We start from the raw sequence: 17,827 nt of genomic DNA, 5'->3' as shown, positions 1-17,827 counted from the left end.
TTGTTCGATACACTTAAATACATTTTTAATACTTTTTCGATGCTATGTCTTATCCATTGTAATTAAAAAAAAATAATACATCCCCTTTTTTTGGGTCATAGGATGGACATGCTGAAATTTTATACACGTTTTGGAATTCAGTTACTCAGGCACTTTCTTCTCAGTTTCAGACAGCAACAAACTGTAAGTACAGTATTTATTTTGCAAGTTGATTTCACAGTTTTTCAGTTACTTTAAAATTTAATATCAAGAAGTTTTGCTCTATTAGTTTATAAAACATCTTTTAAAAACTTCTGGCTAATTGTCATTTCTTATGTTACCTATATATTCAGTTATATAAGCAATAAATTCTTTTTTTACACTTTTAAAATACTTAGGATGTGAAATAAAATGCTCCAGAAGAATAAGTTAATTCTCCATAATTCAGTCAGAGGAACCTGAATTTTTCCTATGTAAAGGGTGATTGATGTTGAAGAATTTAGTTAAAGCTTGTAGAGTATTTTAATTCCTAACAAAGAGATATTAAAAGGCAGAGACCTTATAGCTTTTCCTTTATTGTTAAAATGAAGATTTGATGAATGAACAGCTGAAATACCCACATCATGAATTAAAAGTTGCTTAACCAAATATAATCCAACAAATTTTTCTTAGTTTGTTTTTGTCATGAAATAATGGCACAGGGTAGTTCTAAACAATGAAGTATACAAACTAGCTAATATCATATAAGTGTTTTTGTCTAATCACTGAATGTAAGAGCATTGAATGTACCTAGGCCTTTTAAAAGTGTTTTGAGAGTTTGTATGTAGTTGTTATTCACATTTACTGAAAGTACCTAGTAATGTAAACATTATTTAGTCCCTGACAACTCCAGAATGAATTAACCACACTGCCTTGCTTCCCTACTTCTACTTCTAAAGGAGTGTGCAGCAAGGCAGTGACCACAGAGAAGGTCTTCATTCGTGTGTGCCCAGACAGAACTTAAGCAGAGGGTTTATTTAGGACTGATTCATTCTATTTACTTCTACAAATCACCCTACTCAAAGAATACTGTGCTTCTCCTCCCTGCTTTAGGTATCTGTTTTGGGCAGCTTTTTTGAGATGTAATTTACATATATAAAATTCACCAACTTTGAGCAGAAAATTCTATGAATTTTTGACAGATGTTTACATCCTTATAACCACCATCACAATTAAGATATAGAACAGGGCTTCCCTGGTGGCGCAGTGGTTGAGAGTCCGCCTGCCGATGCAGGGGACGCGGGTTCGTGCCCCGGTCGGAGTGGATCCCACATGCCGCGGAGAGCCATGCCCGTGAGCCATGGCTGCTGAGCCTGCACGCCCGGAGCCTGTGCTCCGCAACGGGAGAGGCCACAGCGGTGAGGGGCCCGCGTACCGCAAAAAAAAAAAAAGATATAGAACATTTCTATCACCAACACCCCACCCCCATGTCCCTAGTGTACTCTTATAGTTAATCTCCTATTCCTACCTCTGGCAGCTAATGATAAGCTTTCTGTCTGTATAAGTTAGCTTTTCCTAGATTTTCATAAAACTGGAATCATGCAGTATGAGTTCTTGTATAGCAACGTAGTTATTTTAAGGTTTTAAGGTTTATTCATGTTGTTGCATGTACCAGTAGTCCATTTCTTTTTATTGCTGATTAGAATTTCATTGTGTAGATATACACAATTTATCTATTCTCCAGTTGGGGGAATAACTGGTTTATTACAGTTTGGGGTTATTATGAATAAAGCTACTACAGTCATTTACATACAGGTCTTTTGTAGACATATGTCTTAATTCTCTTGGGTAAACACGTAGAGTGGAATTTCCTGATCATTTGATAAGTATATGTTTAACTTTAAAAAACTGCTGAACTGTTTCCCAAGATAGATGTACCATTTTTCATCCCCATCAACAATGTATGATAATTCTTCTATATTTTCATCAATCCGTGATATTGTCTTTTTTTTTTTTTTTTTTTTTTTTTGCGGTACGCGGGCCTCTCACCGCTGCGGCCCCTCCCGCCGCGGAGCACAGGCTCCGGACGCGCGGGCCCAGCGGCCATGGCCCATGGGCCCAGCCGCTCCGCGGCATGTGGGATCCTCCCAGACCGGGACACGAACCCGCGTTCCCTGCATCGGCAGGTGGACTCCCAACCACTGTGCCACCAGGGAAGCCCTGTCATTTTAATTTTAGCCATTCTTGTGAGTGTTCAGTGAAATTTCATTGTGGTTTTAACTTCACTAGTGTAAAGACTAGTAATGACTAGATTTTCATAGGTTTATTTCCCATCTGTATATCTTCTTTGGTTAAGTGTTCGTCAAAGTGACTGACTTTTTAGTTTTATTTAATTTTTTTAGCTTATTGCTTGTCCTCTTATTATTGAGTCTTAAAATATCCTTATATATCTGATTCCAAGTCCTTTCTCAGATGTATGTTTTACAAATATAGTCCCCTGTCTGTGGTTTGCCTTTACATTTTCTTACAGTATCTTCCAAATGACGAAAGTTTTTAGTTTTGAAAAATGTCTGATTTATCAGTTTTAGGAGGTAGTTTTTCAAATATTCAAATATAGTATTATATAAATACAGCCTTTCAATAGTTTCTTACTCCATGTATGAAAGTAATGGTTTTTCATGAAACCAGTTATGATGAAGTTTTCTTTAATATTTAACTTTCACACTATAAGCCAGTTGTGGAATACATTTACTCACATACCAGTAGGAAAACACAAAGATGTAAACTGACCTACGAAATATATAAGCATAATTACAAAATTCATTAAAACCTCAGTTTTTAGAATAAAAGAAAGCAATGTAAAAGCTCATTGTTGCTGTTTTCAAGCATTCATTAAAATTTTACTTTATCACTTCAAAGCCTTTACAAAACCTTGGAGTTGTTGTAGACAGTATTTTTTTTTTTTAGATTGGTATATTCCTACTCTCTTTTTAAAAAAATTTTATTTAATTAATTTATTTTTGGCTGCGTTGGGTCTTGGTTGCTGCATGTGTGCTTTCTCTAGTTGCAGCGAGCAGGGGCTACTCTTTGTTGCGGTGTGCGGGCTTCTCATTGCGGGGGCTTCTCATTGCGGTGGCTTCTCTTGTTGCAGAGCACGGACTCGAGGTGCACGGGCTTCAGTAGTTGTGGCACACAGGCTCAGTAGTTGTGGCTCCTGAGCTCTAGAGCACAGGCTCAGTAGTTGTGGCGCACTGGCTTAGTTGCTCCACGGCATGTGGGATCTTCCAGGACCAGGGCTTGAACCCATGTCCCCTGCGTTGGCAGGCGGATTCTTAACCACTGCGCCACCAGGGAAGCCCCGTAGACAGTATTTTATTTTCTTTCTTTAATGAGTAAACTTAATTGGCATTTTGAATATTTTTTTCTCTCAATGTGGTAGGAACATACCAAAGAAATAACCTTAGGATACTTGAAATATTTCAAACCTTTAACCATTACATCTCCCAATATTGTTTACTATTGGTTGATTTAGCACATTTTTAGTAGAAATTGTATAAGGTAAACTTCATCCCAGCAAATCACACAGATATTAAGAGAGTATAACTCTAGGGAGTGCGACTGGAATGGAAATGCCCTTGTCTCTAATTCAGTCCTCTCTGTCAGTTCTGGGTCTGGTTGATTGAATTTTCTTCTTCTTCCTCATTTATATTTTTTCCTACTTTTTTGCATGTCTAATAATTTGTGATTCAGTATCACACATGAATTTTACCTTGTTTAGTACTAGATACTTTTGTCTTCCTGTTAAGTATTCTTACTCTAGGGTACTGTCAAGTTACTAAAAAATAATTTGGTTCCTTTGAGTCTTGCTTTTTAGATTTATTGGCAAAACCTGAGCAGTGTTTAGTCTAGAGCTAATTATTTCCCACTACGGAGGCTAGACTCTACCAGATACTCTGTGAATTGTGAGGTTTTTTAGTTTGGCTTTCAGGAACAGGCACTCCTCCCAGTCTTGTGTAAGGAACAGGTATATTCTCTCTAATCCTTTTCCTTGAGGAAAAATACTACAAAATTAAAATAAAGTGATAAACACCTGAGAACCTGTTGGGCTGCACCCTGCAGGCCTACAAGGTCTGCATTTGCCCAGCTTCAAGGCTGGAGAAAGAGACAGAATCCATTTATATAGCACATATAGTCCCTGGAGTGTACTGTAGTAATTGTTTAAAATTATAGACAGGCAGTATAAAGGAGATGCAATCATCTGCAGAGTTGAAGATTATATACAGTGTAACAGGTTGTGTTAAGTAAGTAATATTAGGCAGAAAATATCTAAAGGAAAAATTTCCTAGTTAGAAACATGTTCCTTCTGATTTTAAATGTTCATGCTTAATAAAAATAAGTTCTATTAGATATAATAAAATATAATCTAGGGGTTTGACAGTGAATTTACTTTATTTAAAAGGAAAGGGGCCTGAACTTGTCACTGTGAATATTCAGAATAGCTTCTATAGGAAATGTGCTGCTTTAATTATCTGTGGCTGATAGTTATTTCCAAGGTGATTTCTAAGCTTTATGTCTGTTATTTCTCATCGTAGTTTCCAGATAATAATGTTTGTTCACCAACCTGTTGGCTTATGATACATATATTTTTCAAGTCTCAATAGAAACAAGCAAAATAAACATTACCATTTTGAACTCTTGGAAATGACTTCATAATTCTTCTTTATAATGTGATTTTCCCAGAATGTCTTATCCCCCTTAGTTTTCTCCATAGCTCTCATCACTTACTAATACACTATTTATTTATTTAGTCTGAACTCTTCCCTCCTCCCACTAGAATTTAATTCCCCATAAGACATTGGTCATGGTAGTAGTATCTTCAATGGCTAAAAGTGTACCTAGCACACAGTAAGGCTTCAATAAATGCTTGTTGACTGAAAGGAAGGACGAAAGAAAAAGAGGAAGGAAGCAAGGAAGAAAAGATGCCAGTGCCCTTTTATAATAGCATAAGCACTTAAAAACATTTTTTGAAATATGCTTAAAATGTTCTGGCAAGTAAATCTGTTTTAAAAATTTAAAACCCTTTGTGCAATATTAATCTATCAAAACTCTTAAGCAACTCAAGGAGTTGATTCATACAGTTAAGAAAGCTACATGGTATGTATCTGTAGTGCTTTAGAAAATCAAGTGTGAATAAGAGAAACGCTTTAGGAGATAGGCACATTAGAAGATATAGAAAGCTTTAAGACTTAAAATATATGCTAAAACTCATTATCTTTACCTTTTGAAAGATACAGTGATAAATTGGGAGTCCACTCTTCCTTTGAAATAGGGAGATAAACAAGCTATACAATTATGAATACTTTAGTGTAGATTAAAAAAAATGTTAGAATGGTGTCCATGTTAAATGAGATTTTACTGTGATGCATTTCTTTTTTTTTTGGCTGCATTGGGTCTTCGTTGTGGTGCACAGGCTTTCTCTAGTTGCGGTGAGCGGGGACTACTCTTCATTGCAGTGCATGGGCTCCTCATTGCAGTGGCTTCTCTTATTGCAGAGCACAGGCTCTAGGCGTGAGGGCTTCAGTAGTTGAGGCATGTGGTCTCAGTAGTTGTGGCTCGCCGGCTCTAGAGCACAGACTCAGTAGTTGTGGCACAAGGGCTTAGTTGCTCCGCGGCATGTGGGATCTTCCTGGACCAGGGATTGAACCTGTGTCCCCTGTGTTGGCAGGCAGATTCTTAAAAACTGCACCACCAGGGAAGTCCCTGTGATGCATTTCCTAAAAGTTAATGTACAACTTAAATATATATACTTAGGAGATAGATCTCACACCCTCATTTTAAGTACCTTTTAGAACTTTGATCCCTGCAACTGAAGCATTCTTTTTTATTTTTTTTTGCGGTACATGGGCCTCTCACTATTGTGGCCTCTCCCTTTGCGGGTTTGGGGGTTAGGAGGACCGACGTTTTGTGCAGTCAAAAATCCATGTATCACTATGGTTGGCTCTCCAGATCTGTGGTTCCACACCTGCAGATTCAGCCAACTGCAGATTGTGTAGTACTGTAGTATTTACTATTGAAAAATCCACATGTATGTGGACCCACACAGCTCAAACCCGTGTTGTTCAAGGGCCAACTGTACTCATAAAGAAAAGGTATGTGTATCATACTTATATACCTAAATGAATATTTCAAATCTCAATATAGCTGTGTTACCAAGATCAAGAACAGCATCAAGATCAAGAAACAGAATATTACCTGAATCCAGAGGCTCCCCTCATGCCCCCTTCTAGTTTCTGCCTCTTCTTCTCCTAAGAAGAGTAACCACTAATTTCTGATTGTAGAGATGGGGTTTTTTTTTTTTTTTGCTTTAATTATTGCTATTTAAATGAGCAATAATTCATTTATTTATTTTTATTCATTTATTTTATTTTTGACTGTGGTGGGTCTTCGTTGCTGCATGCGGGCTTTTCTCTAGTTGCGGAGAGCAGGAATCAATCTTTCGTTGTGGTGCGCAGGCTTCTTATTGCAGTGACTTCTCTTGTTGAGGAGCACGGGCTCTAGGTGTGTGGGCTACAGTAGTTGTGTCTCACGGGCTCTAGAGAGCAGGCTCAGTAGTTGTGGCACACGGGCTTAGTTGCTCCACAGCATGTGGGATCTTCCTGTACCAGGGCTCAAACCCGTGTCTCCTGCATTGGCAGGTGGATTCTTAACCACTGCGCCACCAGGAAAGCCCAATTATTGCTATTTTATGCAGATAAAATCATCCAGTTTTAATCTTGTGCTTGTTTTCTGACGTCTCTCGCTCCATGTTTCTAAGAGTTCTCCATGTTGTTGCATGCCCTTGTAGGTTATTCCCAATGTTGTAAAATAAACCATTCGGTCAATATGCCATATTATATTTTATCCACCATATTATAGATGGGTATTTGGGTGGTTTCCCATTTTGAGCTATTTTAAATAATGCTACCTGTGACAATTCTGTCCTTTTTTATTGGGAATAAACCCAGGAATGGAAAATAGGTAGGTGTGGTAGACAGAATAATAGCCCTCCCAGAAATTTGCATGTGTTACCTTACATGGCAGAATGGATTTTGCAGATATAATTTAAAGATCTTGAGATGGAGAGATTATCCTGGATCTTCTGAGTGGGCCCGGTGTAGTCATCAAGGGCCTTAGAAGGGTAAGAGGGCAGTAGCAGAGTCAGAAGAGGAGATGTAATCGTGGAAACAGTGATCGGAGTGATGTAACTGCTAGAAGGGGACCACAAGCCAAGGAATGGAGGTAGGTGAAAAGGTCAAGTAGAAACTCCCTTAGAACCTCCAGAAGGAAAGTAGCTCTGCTGACACCTTGATTTTGATTTAGTGAGACCAAATTTGTACTTCTGACCTCCAGAACTGCAAGATAAGACACATATTGTTTTAAGCCACCAAGTTTGTGGTGACTTGTTACGGCAGCTATAGGAAATTAATATAGTAGGTGATAGAGTATGCATATGTTTAGCTTTAGTAGACACTGCCAAAAAGTTTTCCAGTGTCACTGTACCAATTTAAACTCCCATTGATAGTATATGAGAGTCCCAGTTTGTCCACAGCCTTGCATCACTTGCTATTTTCTGTTTTTTGTTCTATCTGTTCTGGTGGATGTTCAGTCAAATCACATTGTAGCTTTAATTTTTATTTCCTTTATGATTAATGATATTATTCATTTTTCCATATATATATTGGCCATTGGCATATGCTCTTTTACACGTCTGTTGATTTTCTATAGAATTGTATGTCTTACTGATTCATAGGATTTTATTTGCATATTATGAAGTATTTTGTTGGTTTCTTTTCTCTCCCTTTGTATGACCATTTCAGTTCACTCTAGGATTGGGTTGGTTTGGGGTAGTTGCAGTTTTAATAGGACTCAGTATATCTCTAATTCTCCCCCTTTTTTTTTCTGTTTTTTTTGTTTTTTGCGGTACGCAGGCCTCTCACTGTTGTGGCCTCTCCCGCCGCGGAGCACAGGCTCCGGACGCGCGGGCCCAGCCGCTCCGCAGCATGCGGGATCCTCCCGGACCGGGGCATGAACCCGCGTCCCCCGCATCGGCAGGCGGACCCTCAACCACTGCGCCACCAGGGAAGCCCCTCCCCCTTTTTAAGGCATGCTTCTCCCAGGCCTTTAATTGAGAAGTTGGAGGGTCTTTGTCGCCTTAGCCCTGAAATATTGAGGTTATCTTTCTCTGTCCTCCAGTGGCTTTCAGACAAGCTCTTTAGCCTCCCGCCACATGAAACTGCACAATCTGGTGAATGTCTTCATGGGAAGGAAGACCTGCCTCTGTTGGTAGCATGTTCTCTCCCCCCAGGTGGTCTTTGTTTCCTAAGATATGTTTCCAGAAATATGAAGGATATTTTGACCTGTGCCTTTTGAAGCTTAGACCTAGTTCCCCAGCTTCCCTGCAACTGCATAACTAAGTAAATCTTCCATAGGATGCTTGGGTTGAGAATCTTTAAGTTTAAAAATTGTCACTCCAGTTCCATGAACCACTGAAAGCTTTTCCAGTTTCCCTCTTGTCCAGCAGAGGTTCTCTGTATGGGGCAAGCTTGAATTTTAAACAATACCTCTGGCTTCTTTAGTTGTTAAGATGGGAGCAGTGGTCTTAACAATTCTTCCACTCTTCTTACCCCTGTTACTCTCAGGATACAGTCCCAACCTGACTTCTCTGGTCCCTTCCTCTCTTTAGCAATCATTTCTTTCCTTTTTAATTTTTTAAATTTCTGTCCTTGAGCTTTTGTTCCTGAATGAATCATCCTCCTTCTTCTCAGTATTTACAAATACCTGAAACACATGTCTATATCCCCTGTTCATCTGGAAAAGTCACACTCATCTTTCCATTCTCACTTTAGAAATAAAGTGTTCCTTGACGCCTCCTTCCCCATACACACACTCAAATATGGGTATGATATCCTCTATCTGCTCCCACAAAACTCTGACATGTTCCCAGTTTCAGTCCTTACCCCACTGCATTGTACTGGCTCACCTCCCTGCCTCGCTGTATCTCCCATTAGGCTCTAGAGAAAGCGTTTCTGTGTACTTATATTCCATATTACATTCCTATCACATAGCGCAGTGCTTAATACAAAATAAACATCCTGTTGAAATGGATCCCTAAAGTGTTAATATTAAAGGCTTTAAGTATTAGAAAATCTGAGGAGAAAACCAAACTGTCAAATAAAAATACTTCTCATTAAAAAAATAGTAAGCACTTATAAGGTAAATGAGACCCTAAAATATGAAGTACTTTTAGAACACAAACAACAGTATATATATGTGATAAACAGGGACTCAGAAGCGTGGTGAAAAAATGTTAGCATGATTATTGTAGGATAATAGGATACCAGGTAACGTTTACTTTTTTCCTTATGCCTTTATTTGATTTTTTACAGTGAGCATTTTATATCATTAGTTATAAACTATGAAGCAGTTTTCACTGAGGTAAAAGAAGAAAGCAAATATGAGACTAAGATATTTAATTAAATCTTCCATGGAGATTTGTTGAATGGATAAAAGTGATCCAGTAGTTATGGAAATGAATAAAGTGCTTAGAGTTGAAGAGGAGATTGAGATAAAAAGAGCTAAGAGAAAAAAAATCCCCACTTTACTCACATAGCAGGGTAAATTCCAAGTGGATCAAAGAATTAAATGTGAAATATGGAACCATTCAAGTGCCAGAAGAAACACAAGTGAACAAGCAGCTTCTCTGATTTAATGTCCAGAAGCAGTGATGAAAAGATTGATAATTTGATTATGTTAAAAAATTTACATGGCAAAGAAACCCTTAAGCAAAATAAAATAACAATGACAAACTAGAAAAATATTTATAACTTATATCAAAGAAAAGGAGTTAGTATCACTAATATATAAAAAGCTTCTAAAATAAGAAGAAAAAGGCCAACAACCCTACCAAAAAAAGTGTAATTATCTCTTAAGCATTTGTAAAAGATGCTCAGTGTCACCTATAAATAGAAAGATGCAAAATAAAAGTATACAGAAACACCATTTCTCATCTATCAAACTAGCAAAAAAGTAAAAAAAGTTTGATAACACATGGCAAACTTATGAGAAAATAGTCACTCTAATGCAATGCTAATTAGCATACAAACCTTATAGAGGGGAGTTTCTAACAAAATTACCTAACAAAGTATATAAGTATCTAACAAAATTATGTAAGCAGTTGCTTTTTTACTCGGCAACTCTACTTCTAAGGATCTATTCCATAAATGCACTAGGAAAAGCATGAAGAGATATATTCACAAGGCTGTTCATTGCATCATTATTTGGAAAAAAAACTAAAAACAGCCCAAATGTTCATCACTAGGAGATTAGGTAAACAAACTATGGTGCATCCATAGAATGGAATGCCATGCAACTATAAAAAGGAATGAGAAAGAAAAAAGAAGGAATGAGGAATATCTTTTTATACTACTATGGAGCAATCTCCAAGTTATAGAGAAATATAAGAAAGGGAGTGGTATAAGTAAATACACATTTTGGCCCATATTTTTTTTTTTTTTTTTGCGGCACGTGGGCCTCTCACTGTTGTGGCCTCTCCCGTTGTGGAGCACAGGCTCTGGACGTGCAGGCTCAGCAGGCACGGCTCACGGGCCCAGCCGCTCTGCGGCACATGGGATCTTCCTGGACTGGGGCACGAACCCACGTCCCCTGCATCGGCAGGCGGACCCCAGCCACTGCACCACCAGGGAAGCCCTTGGCCCATATTTTTAAGAAATAGAAGGATAAACCATAAAATCCAGAACAAAATGGTTACCAGTAGTTGGGGGAGGGAGTGTGTGAAGAATACATAAGGAGAGGACAGGCATGGAACCTAGACTTCTATGAGTATACTTTGTTGTGGAGATTTAGTTTTGAACTTATATAAATATTTTATATAGTTATAAAGCAAAATTAAAATGAAAGAAGAAATTACTAAAAATTAAAAGTAAAATATTAATGCAATAATGTGTCCAGTTGGTGGCATAACCACACAGAGAGGCAGTCTTTCATTTGACTTTTTACTTTACTCATTTGACTACTTTACTTTCTTTTTTTTAAAACCTCTTTTTTAAATTGAAGTATATTTAAATTATAAGGTTGTGTTACTTTCAGGTCTACAGCAAAGTGATTCAGTTATATGTATATAACTGAATATATATATTCTTTTTCAGATTCTTTTCCATTATAGGTTATTACAAGGTATTGAATATTGTTCCCTGTGCTATACAGCAGTAGTAGGTCCTTGTTGTTTATCTATTTTATGACTACTTTACTTTTAAACACAGTAATTATTATTATTTTTTTTGTGATATGCGGGTCTCTCACTGTTGTGGCCTCTCCTGTTGCGGAGCACAGACTCTGGACGCGCAGGCTCAGCGGCCATAGCTCACGGGCCCAGCTGCTCCACAGCATGTGAGATCTTCCTGGACCGGGGCACGAACCCGTGTCCCCCGCATCGGCAGGCAGACTCTCAACCAATGCGCCACCAGGGAAGCCCCACAGTAATGATTTTTTATAGCCCTATTGGGATATACTTATAGGATAACAAGAACTTCCCCCAAAACACATTACCTCTTTTCCATAACCATGTTATCGATAGTATTGTTATTGTTATATTCAGACAGTTGTTTGTGTGGTGTGGTGTAAATAAATAATTATGTTGGTATCAGACTGAGTCTGGATTTTCAGCATAGGTGAAACAACATATAAAAATGGGTGAGATCAACTGATAAGGTATTTTTTCTTTAAAAATATATTATTTGGTGATGAGTTGCGGCAGGGATAGGAGAGGATGAGGACGACAGCTGCTTCTTCTAGACGCTAGGGAATGCAGCTGGACCTGGATCCTAAGCAGACTATCCATATTGACCAGGCATGGAGGACAATGCCCGGTTGGAAGACCAAGTGGAGCACAGAAGGCTGGCCACCCTGTGCCTTTGGATTGGAGAATTTAACCCACTTACATGTAAGCTGTGTGGCTGATATGGTCTTGGTGCTCTGGCCAAGTATCAGGCCTGAGCCTCTGAGGTGGGAGAGCCAAGTTCAGGACATTGGACCACCAGAGACCTCCGGACGCCACGTATTATCAATCGGCGAGAGCTCTCCCAGAGATCTTCGTCTCAATGCTAAGACCCAGCTCCACCCAACGACAAGCAGGCTCCAGTGCTGGACACCCCATGCCAAACAACTAGCAAGACAGGAACACAACCCCACCCATTAGCCGAGACGCTGCCTAAAATCATACTAAGTTCACAGACACCCCAAAACACACCACCAGATGTGGTCCTGCCTACAGAAAGACAAGATCCAGCCTCATCCACCAGAACACAAGCACCAGTCCACCCTACCAGGAAACCTACACAACCCACTGAACCAACCTTACCCATTGAGGGCAGACACCAAATACAGTAGGACCTATAAACCTGCAGCCTGCAAAAAGGAGACCCCAAACACAGTATGTTAAACAAAATGAGAAGACAGAGAAATACACAGCAGATGAAGGAGCAAAGTAAAAACCCACCAGACCAAACAAATGAAGAGGAAATAGGCACTCTACTTGAAAAAGAATTCAGACTAATGATAGACAAGATGATCCAAAATCTTGGAAATAGAATGGAGAAAATACAAGAAACATTTAACAAGGACCTAGAAGAACTAAAGAGCAAACAAACAATGATGAACAACACAGTAAATGAAATTAAAAATACTCAAGAAGGAATTAATAGCAGAATAACTGAGGCAGAAGAACAGATAAGTGACCTGGAAGGTAAAATAGTGGAAGTAACTACCACAGAGCGCAGTAAACGAGAAAGAATGAAAAGAATTGAGGACAGTCTCAGAGACCTCTGGGACAACATTAAACGCACCAACATTTGAATTATAGGGGTCCCAGAGAAGAAGAGAAAAAGAAAGGGACTGAGAAAATATTTGAAGAGATTATATTTGAAAAATTCCCTAATATGGGAAAGGAAATAGTTAATCAAGTCCAGGAAGCACAGAGAGTCCCATACAGACTAAATCCAAGGATAAACACTCCAAGACACATATTAATCAAACTATCAAAAATTAAATACAAAGAAAACATATTAAAAGCAGCAAGGGAAAAGCAACAAATAACATACAAGGGAATCCCCATGAGATTAACAGCTCATCTTTCAACAGAAACTTGGCAAGCCAGAAGGGAGTGGCAGGACATGTTTAAAGTGATGAAGGGAAAAACCTACAACCAAGATTACTCTCCCCAGCAAGGATCTCATTCAGATTTGATGGAGAAATTAAAACCTTTACAGACAAGCAAAAATGAAGAGAATTCAGCATCACCAAACGAGCTTTACAACAAATGCTAAAGGAACTTCTCTAGACAGGAAACACAAGACAAGGAAAAGACCTACAATAACAAACCCAAAACAATTAAGAAAATGGTAATAGGGACATACATAACGATTATTACCTTAGATGTAAATGGATTAAATATGCTCCAAGCAAAAGGCATAGACTGGCTGAATGGATGCAAAACAAGACCCATATATATGCTGTCTACAAGAGACCCACTTCAGACCTAGGGACATGTGCAGACTGAAAGTGAGGTGTTGGAACAAGATACTCCATGCAAATGAAAAAAGAAAGCTGGAGTAGCAGTTCTCATATCAGACAAAATAGACTTTAAAATAAAGACTATTGGGCTTCCCTGGTGGCGCAGTGGTTGAGAGTCTGCCTGCCGATGCAGGGGACACGGGTTCGTGCCCCATCCGGGAAGATCCCACATGCCGCGGAGTGGCTGGGCCCGTGAGCCATGGCCGCTGAGCCTGCGCGTCCGGAGCCTGTGCTCCGCAATGGGAGAGGCCACAGCGGTGAGAGGCCCGCGTACCACAAAAAAAATAAAAATAAAAAAAAATAAAGACTATTACAAGAGATAAAGAAGGACACTACATAATGATCAAGGGATCAATCCAAGAAGAAGATATAACAATTGTAAATATTTATGCACCCAACATAGCACCTCAATACATAAGGCAAATGCTAACAACCATAAAAGTGGAAATTGACAGTAACACAGTAATAATAGGGGGCTTTAACACCCCACTTTCACCAATGGACAGATCATCCAAAAGGAAAATAAATAAGGCACACAAGCTTTAAATGTTACATTAAACAAGATGGACTTAATGGATATTTATAGGACATTCCATCGAAAAACAAAAGAATACACTTTCTTCTCAAGTGCTCATGGAACATTCTCCAGAATAGATCATATCTTAGGTAACAAATCAGGCCTTCGTAAATATAAGAAAATTGAAATCATATCAGGTGTCTTTTCCAACCACAGTGCTATGAGAGTAGATATCAATTACAGGAAAAAAACTGTAAAAAATACAAACAAATGGAGGCTAAACAATACGCTACTAAATAACCAAGAGATCACTGAAGAAATCAAAGAGGAAATCAGAAAATACCTAGAAACAAGTGACAGTGAAAACACGGTGATCCAAAACCTATGGGATACAGCAAAAGCAGTTCTAAGAGGGAAGTTTATAGCAATACAATCCTACCTCAAGAAGCAAGAAACATCTCAAACAACTTAACTTTACACCTAAAGCAATTAGAGAAAGAACAACCACCAAAAATCCCCCCAAAGTTAGCAGAAGGAAAGAAGTCATAAACACCAGATCAGAAATAAATGAAAAAGAAATGAAGGAAACAATAACGAAGATCAATAAAACTAAAAGCTGGTTCTTTGAGAAGATAAACAAAATTTGATAAACCGTTAGGTAGACTCATCAAGAAAAATAGGGAAAAGACTCAAATCACCAGAATTAGAAATGAAAAAGGAGGAGTAACAGCTGACACTGCAGAAATACAAAGGCTCATGAGAGATCACTGCAAGCACCTATATGCCAGTAAAATGGACAACCTGGAAGAAATGGACAAATTTTAGAAAAGCACAACCTTCTGAGACTGAACCAGGAAGAAATAGAAAATATAAAGAGACCAGTCACAAGCACTGAAATTGAAACTGTGATTAAAAATCTTCCAACAAACAAAAGCCCAGGACCAGATGGCTTCACAGGCGAATCTGTCAAACATTTAGAGAAGAGTTAACACCTATCCTTCTCAAACTCTTCCAAAATATAGCAGAGGGAGGAACACTCCCAAACTCATCCTACGAGGCCACCATCACCCTGATACCAAAACCAGACAAAGATGTCACAAAAAAGAAAACTACAGGCTAATATCACTGATGAACATAGATGCAAAAATCCTCAACAAAATACTAGCAAACAGAATCCAACAGCACATTAAAAGGATCATGTACCATGATCAAGTGGGGTTTATCCCAGGAATGCAAGGATTCTTCAATATATGCACATCAATCAATGTGATATACCATATTAACAGATTGAATGAGAAAAACCATATGATCATCTCAGTAGGTGCAGAAAAAGCTTTTGACAAAATTCAACACTGATTTATGATAAAAAAAAACCCTCCAGAAAGTAGGCATAGAGGGAACTTGCCTCAACATAATAAAGGCCATATATGACAAACCCACAGCCAACATCGTTCTCAATGGTGAAAAACTGAAGCCACTTCCACTAAGATCAGGAACAAGACAAGGTTGCCCACTCTCACCACTGTTATTCAACATAGTTTTGGAAGTTTTAGCCACAGCAATCAGGGAAGAAAAAGAAATAAAAGGAATCCAAATTGGAAAAGGAGAAGTAAAACTGTCAGTGTTTGCAGATGACATGATACTATACATATAGAATCCTAAAGATGCTACCAGAAAACTAGTAGGACTAATCAATGAATTTGGTAAAGTAGCAGGATACAAAATTAATGCACAGAAATCTCTTGCATTCCTATACACTAGTAAAGAAAAATCTGAAAGAGAAATTAAGGAAACACTCCCATTTACCATTGCAACACAAAGAATAAAATACCTAGGAATAAACCTACCTAGGGAGACAAAAGACCTGTATGCAGAAAACTATAAGACCCTGATGAAAGAAATTAAAGATGATACAAACGCATGGAGAGATATACCATGTTCTTGGATTGAAAGAATCAACATTGTGAAAATGACTATACTACCCAAAGTAATCTACAGATTCAGTGCAATCTCTATCAAACTACTGATGGCATTTTTCACAGAACTAGAACAAAAAATTCAGAATTTGTATGGAAACACAAAAGACCCCGAATAGCCAAAGCAATCTTGAGAACGAAAAATGAGGCTGGAGGAATCAGGCTTCCTGATTTCAGCCTATACTACAAAGCTACAGTAATCAAGACAATATGGTACTGGCACAAAAACAAAAATATAGATCAACAGAAGAGGATAGAAAGCCCAGAGATAAACTCACGCACATATGGTCACCTTATATTTGATAAAGTAGGCAAGAATATACAGTGGAGAAAAGACAGCCTCTTCAATAAGTGGTGCTGTGAAAACTGGACAGCTATGTGTAAAGAATGAAATTAGAACACTCCTTAACAGCATACACAAAAATAAACTCAAAATGAATTAAAGACCTTATTGTAATGCCAGACACTATAAAACTCCTAGAGGAAAACGTAGGCAGAACACTCTGTGACATAAATCACAGCAAGATCCTTTTTGACCCACCTCCTAGAGAAATGGAAATGAAAACAAACAAATGGGACCTAACAAAATGTAAGAGCTTTTGCACAGCAAAGGAAACCATAAACAAGACGAAAAGACAACCCTCAGTATGGGAGAAAATAGTTGTAAATGAGGCAACTGGCAAAGGATTACTCTGCAAAATATACAAGCAGCTCATGCAGCTCAATATCCAAAAAACAAACAATGCAATCAAAAATGGACAGAAGACCTAAATAGACATTTCTCCAGAGAAGATATACAGACTGCCAACAAACACATGAAAGGGTGCTCAACATCACTAATCATTAGAGAAATGCAAATCAAAACTACAATGAGGTATCACCTCACATCTGTCAGAATGGCCATCATCAAAAAATCTACAAACAATAAATGCTGGAGAGGGTGTGGAGAAAATGGAACCCTCTTGCCATTTTGGTAGGAATGTAAATTTACACAGCCACTATGGAGAACTGTATGGAGGTTCCTTAGAAACTAAAAACAGAACTGCTGTACGGCCCAGCAATCCCACTACTGGGCATATACCCTGAGAAAACCCTAATTCCAAAAGAGTTATGTACCACAATGTTCATTGCAGCTCTATTTACAATAGCCAGGACATGGAAGCCACCGAAGTGTCCATCGACAGACGATTGTGTAAAGAAGATGTGGCACATATATACAATGGAATATTATTCAGCCATAAAAAGAAACGAAATTGAGTTTTTTGTAGTGAAGCGTATGGACCAAGAGTGTGTCATACAGAGTGAAGTAAGTCAGAAAGAGTAAAACCAATACCGTATGCTAACACATATATATGGAATCTAAAAAAAAAATGGTTCTGACGAACCTAGGGTCAGTACAGGAATAGAGACACAGACGTAGAGAAAGGGCTTGGGGACACGGGGAGGGGGAAGGGTAAGCTGGGACAAAGTGAGAGAGTAGCACTGACATATATACACTACCAAACGTAAAATAGATAGCTAATGGGAAGCAGCTGCATAGCACAGGGAGATCAGCTCTGTGCTTTGTGACCACCTAGAGGGGTGGGATAGGGAGGGTGGGAGGGAGACACAAGCCGGAGGGGATATGGGGATATATGTGTATACGTATAGCTGATTCACTTTGTTATGCAACAGAAACTAACACAACATTGTAAAGCAGTATACTCCAATAAAGATATTAAAATACATATATATATTATTTGATTTGCAT

The 17,827-nt window shown here is 38.5% G+C and overlaps 1 protein-coding gene across 6 annotated transcripts in view; it reads left to right on the top strand.

The window, feature by feature from the left end:
• COG5 (component of oligomeric golgi complex 5) overlaps window positions 1-17,827 on the top strand; it is a 284,068-nt gene that overhangs the window by 176,803 nt on the left and 89,438 nt on the right. For all 6 annotated transcript variants that reach the window (XR_004023181.2, XR_016394383.1, XM_030761468.2 and 3 more), the window contains exon 11: window positions 102-183. Coding sequence is in view for 4 of the 6 variants with exons in the window: in XM_030761468.2 (XP_030617328.1) it covers window positions 102-183 (82 nt within the window). In the remaining 2 variants the exon portion in view is untranslated. The remainder of the gene's footprint in view (window positions 1-101; window positions 184-17,827) is intronic.

Source organism: Delphinapterus leucas, chromosome 9 (genome assembly GCF_059928025.1).
Source record: "Delphinapterus leucas isolate spDelLeu-1000000601 "Yukka" chromosome 9, BTC_Dleu_Yukka2, whole genome shotgun sequence".
NCBI lineage: Eukaryota > Metazoa > Chordata > Mammalia > Artiodactyla > Monodontidae > Delphinapterus > Delphinapterus leucas.
The sequence above is the reverse complement of the archived record's forward strand: the minus strand, read 5'-3'. Positions and strand labels throughout refer to the sequence as shown.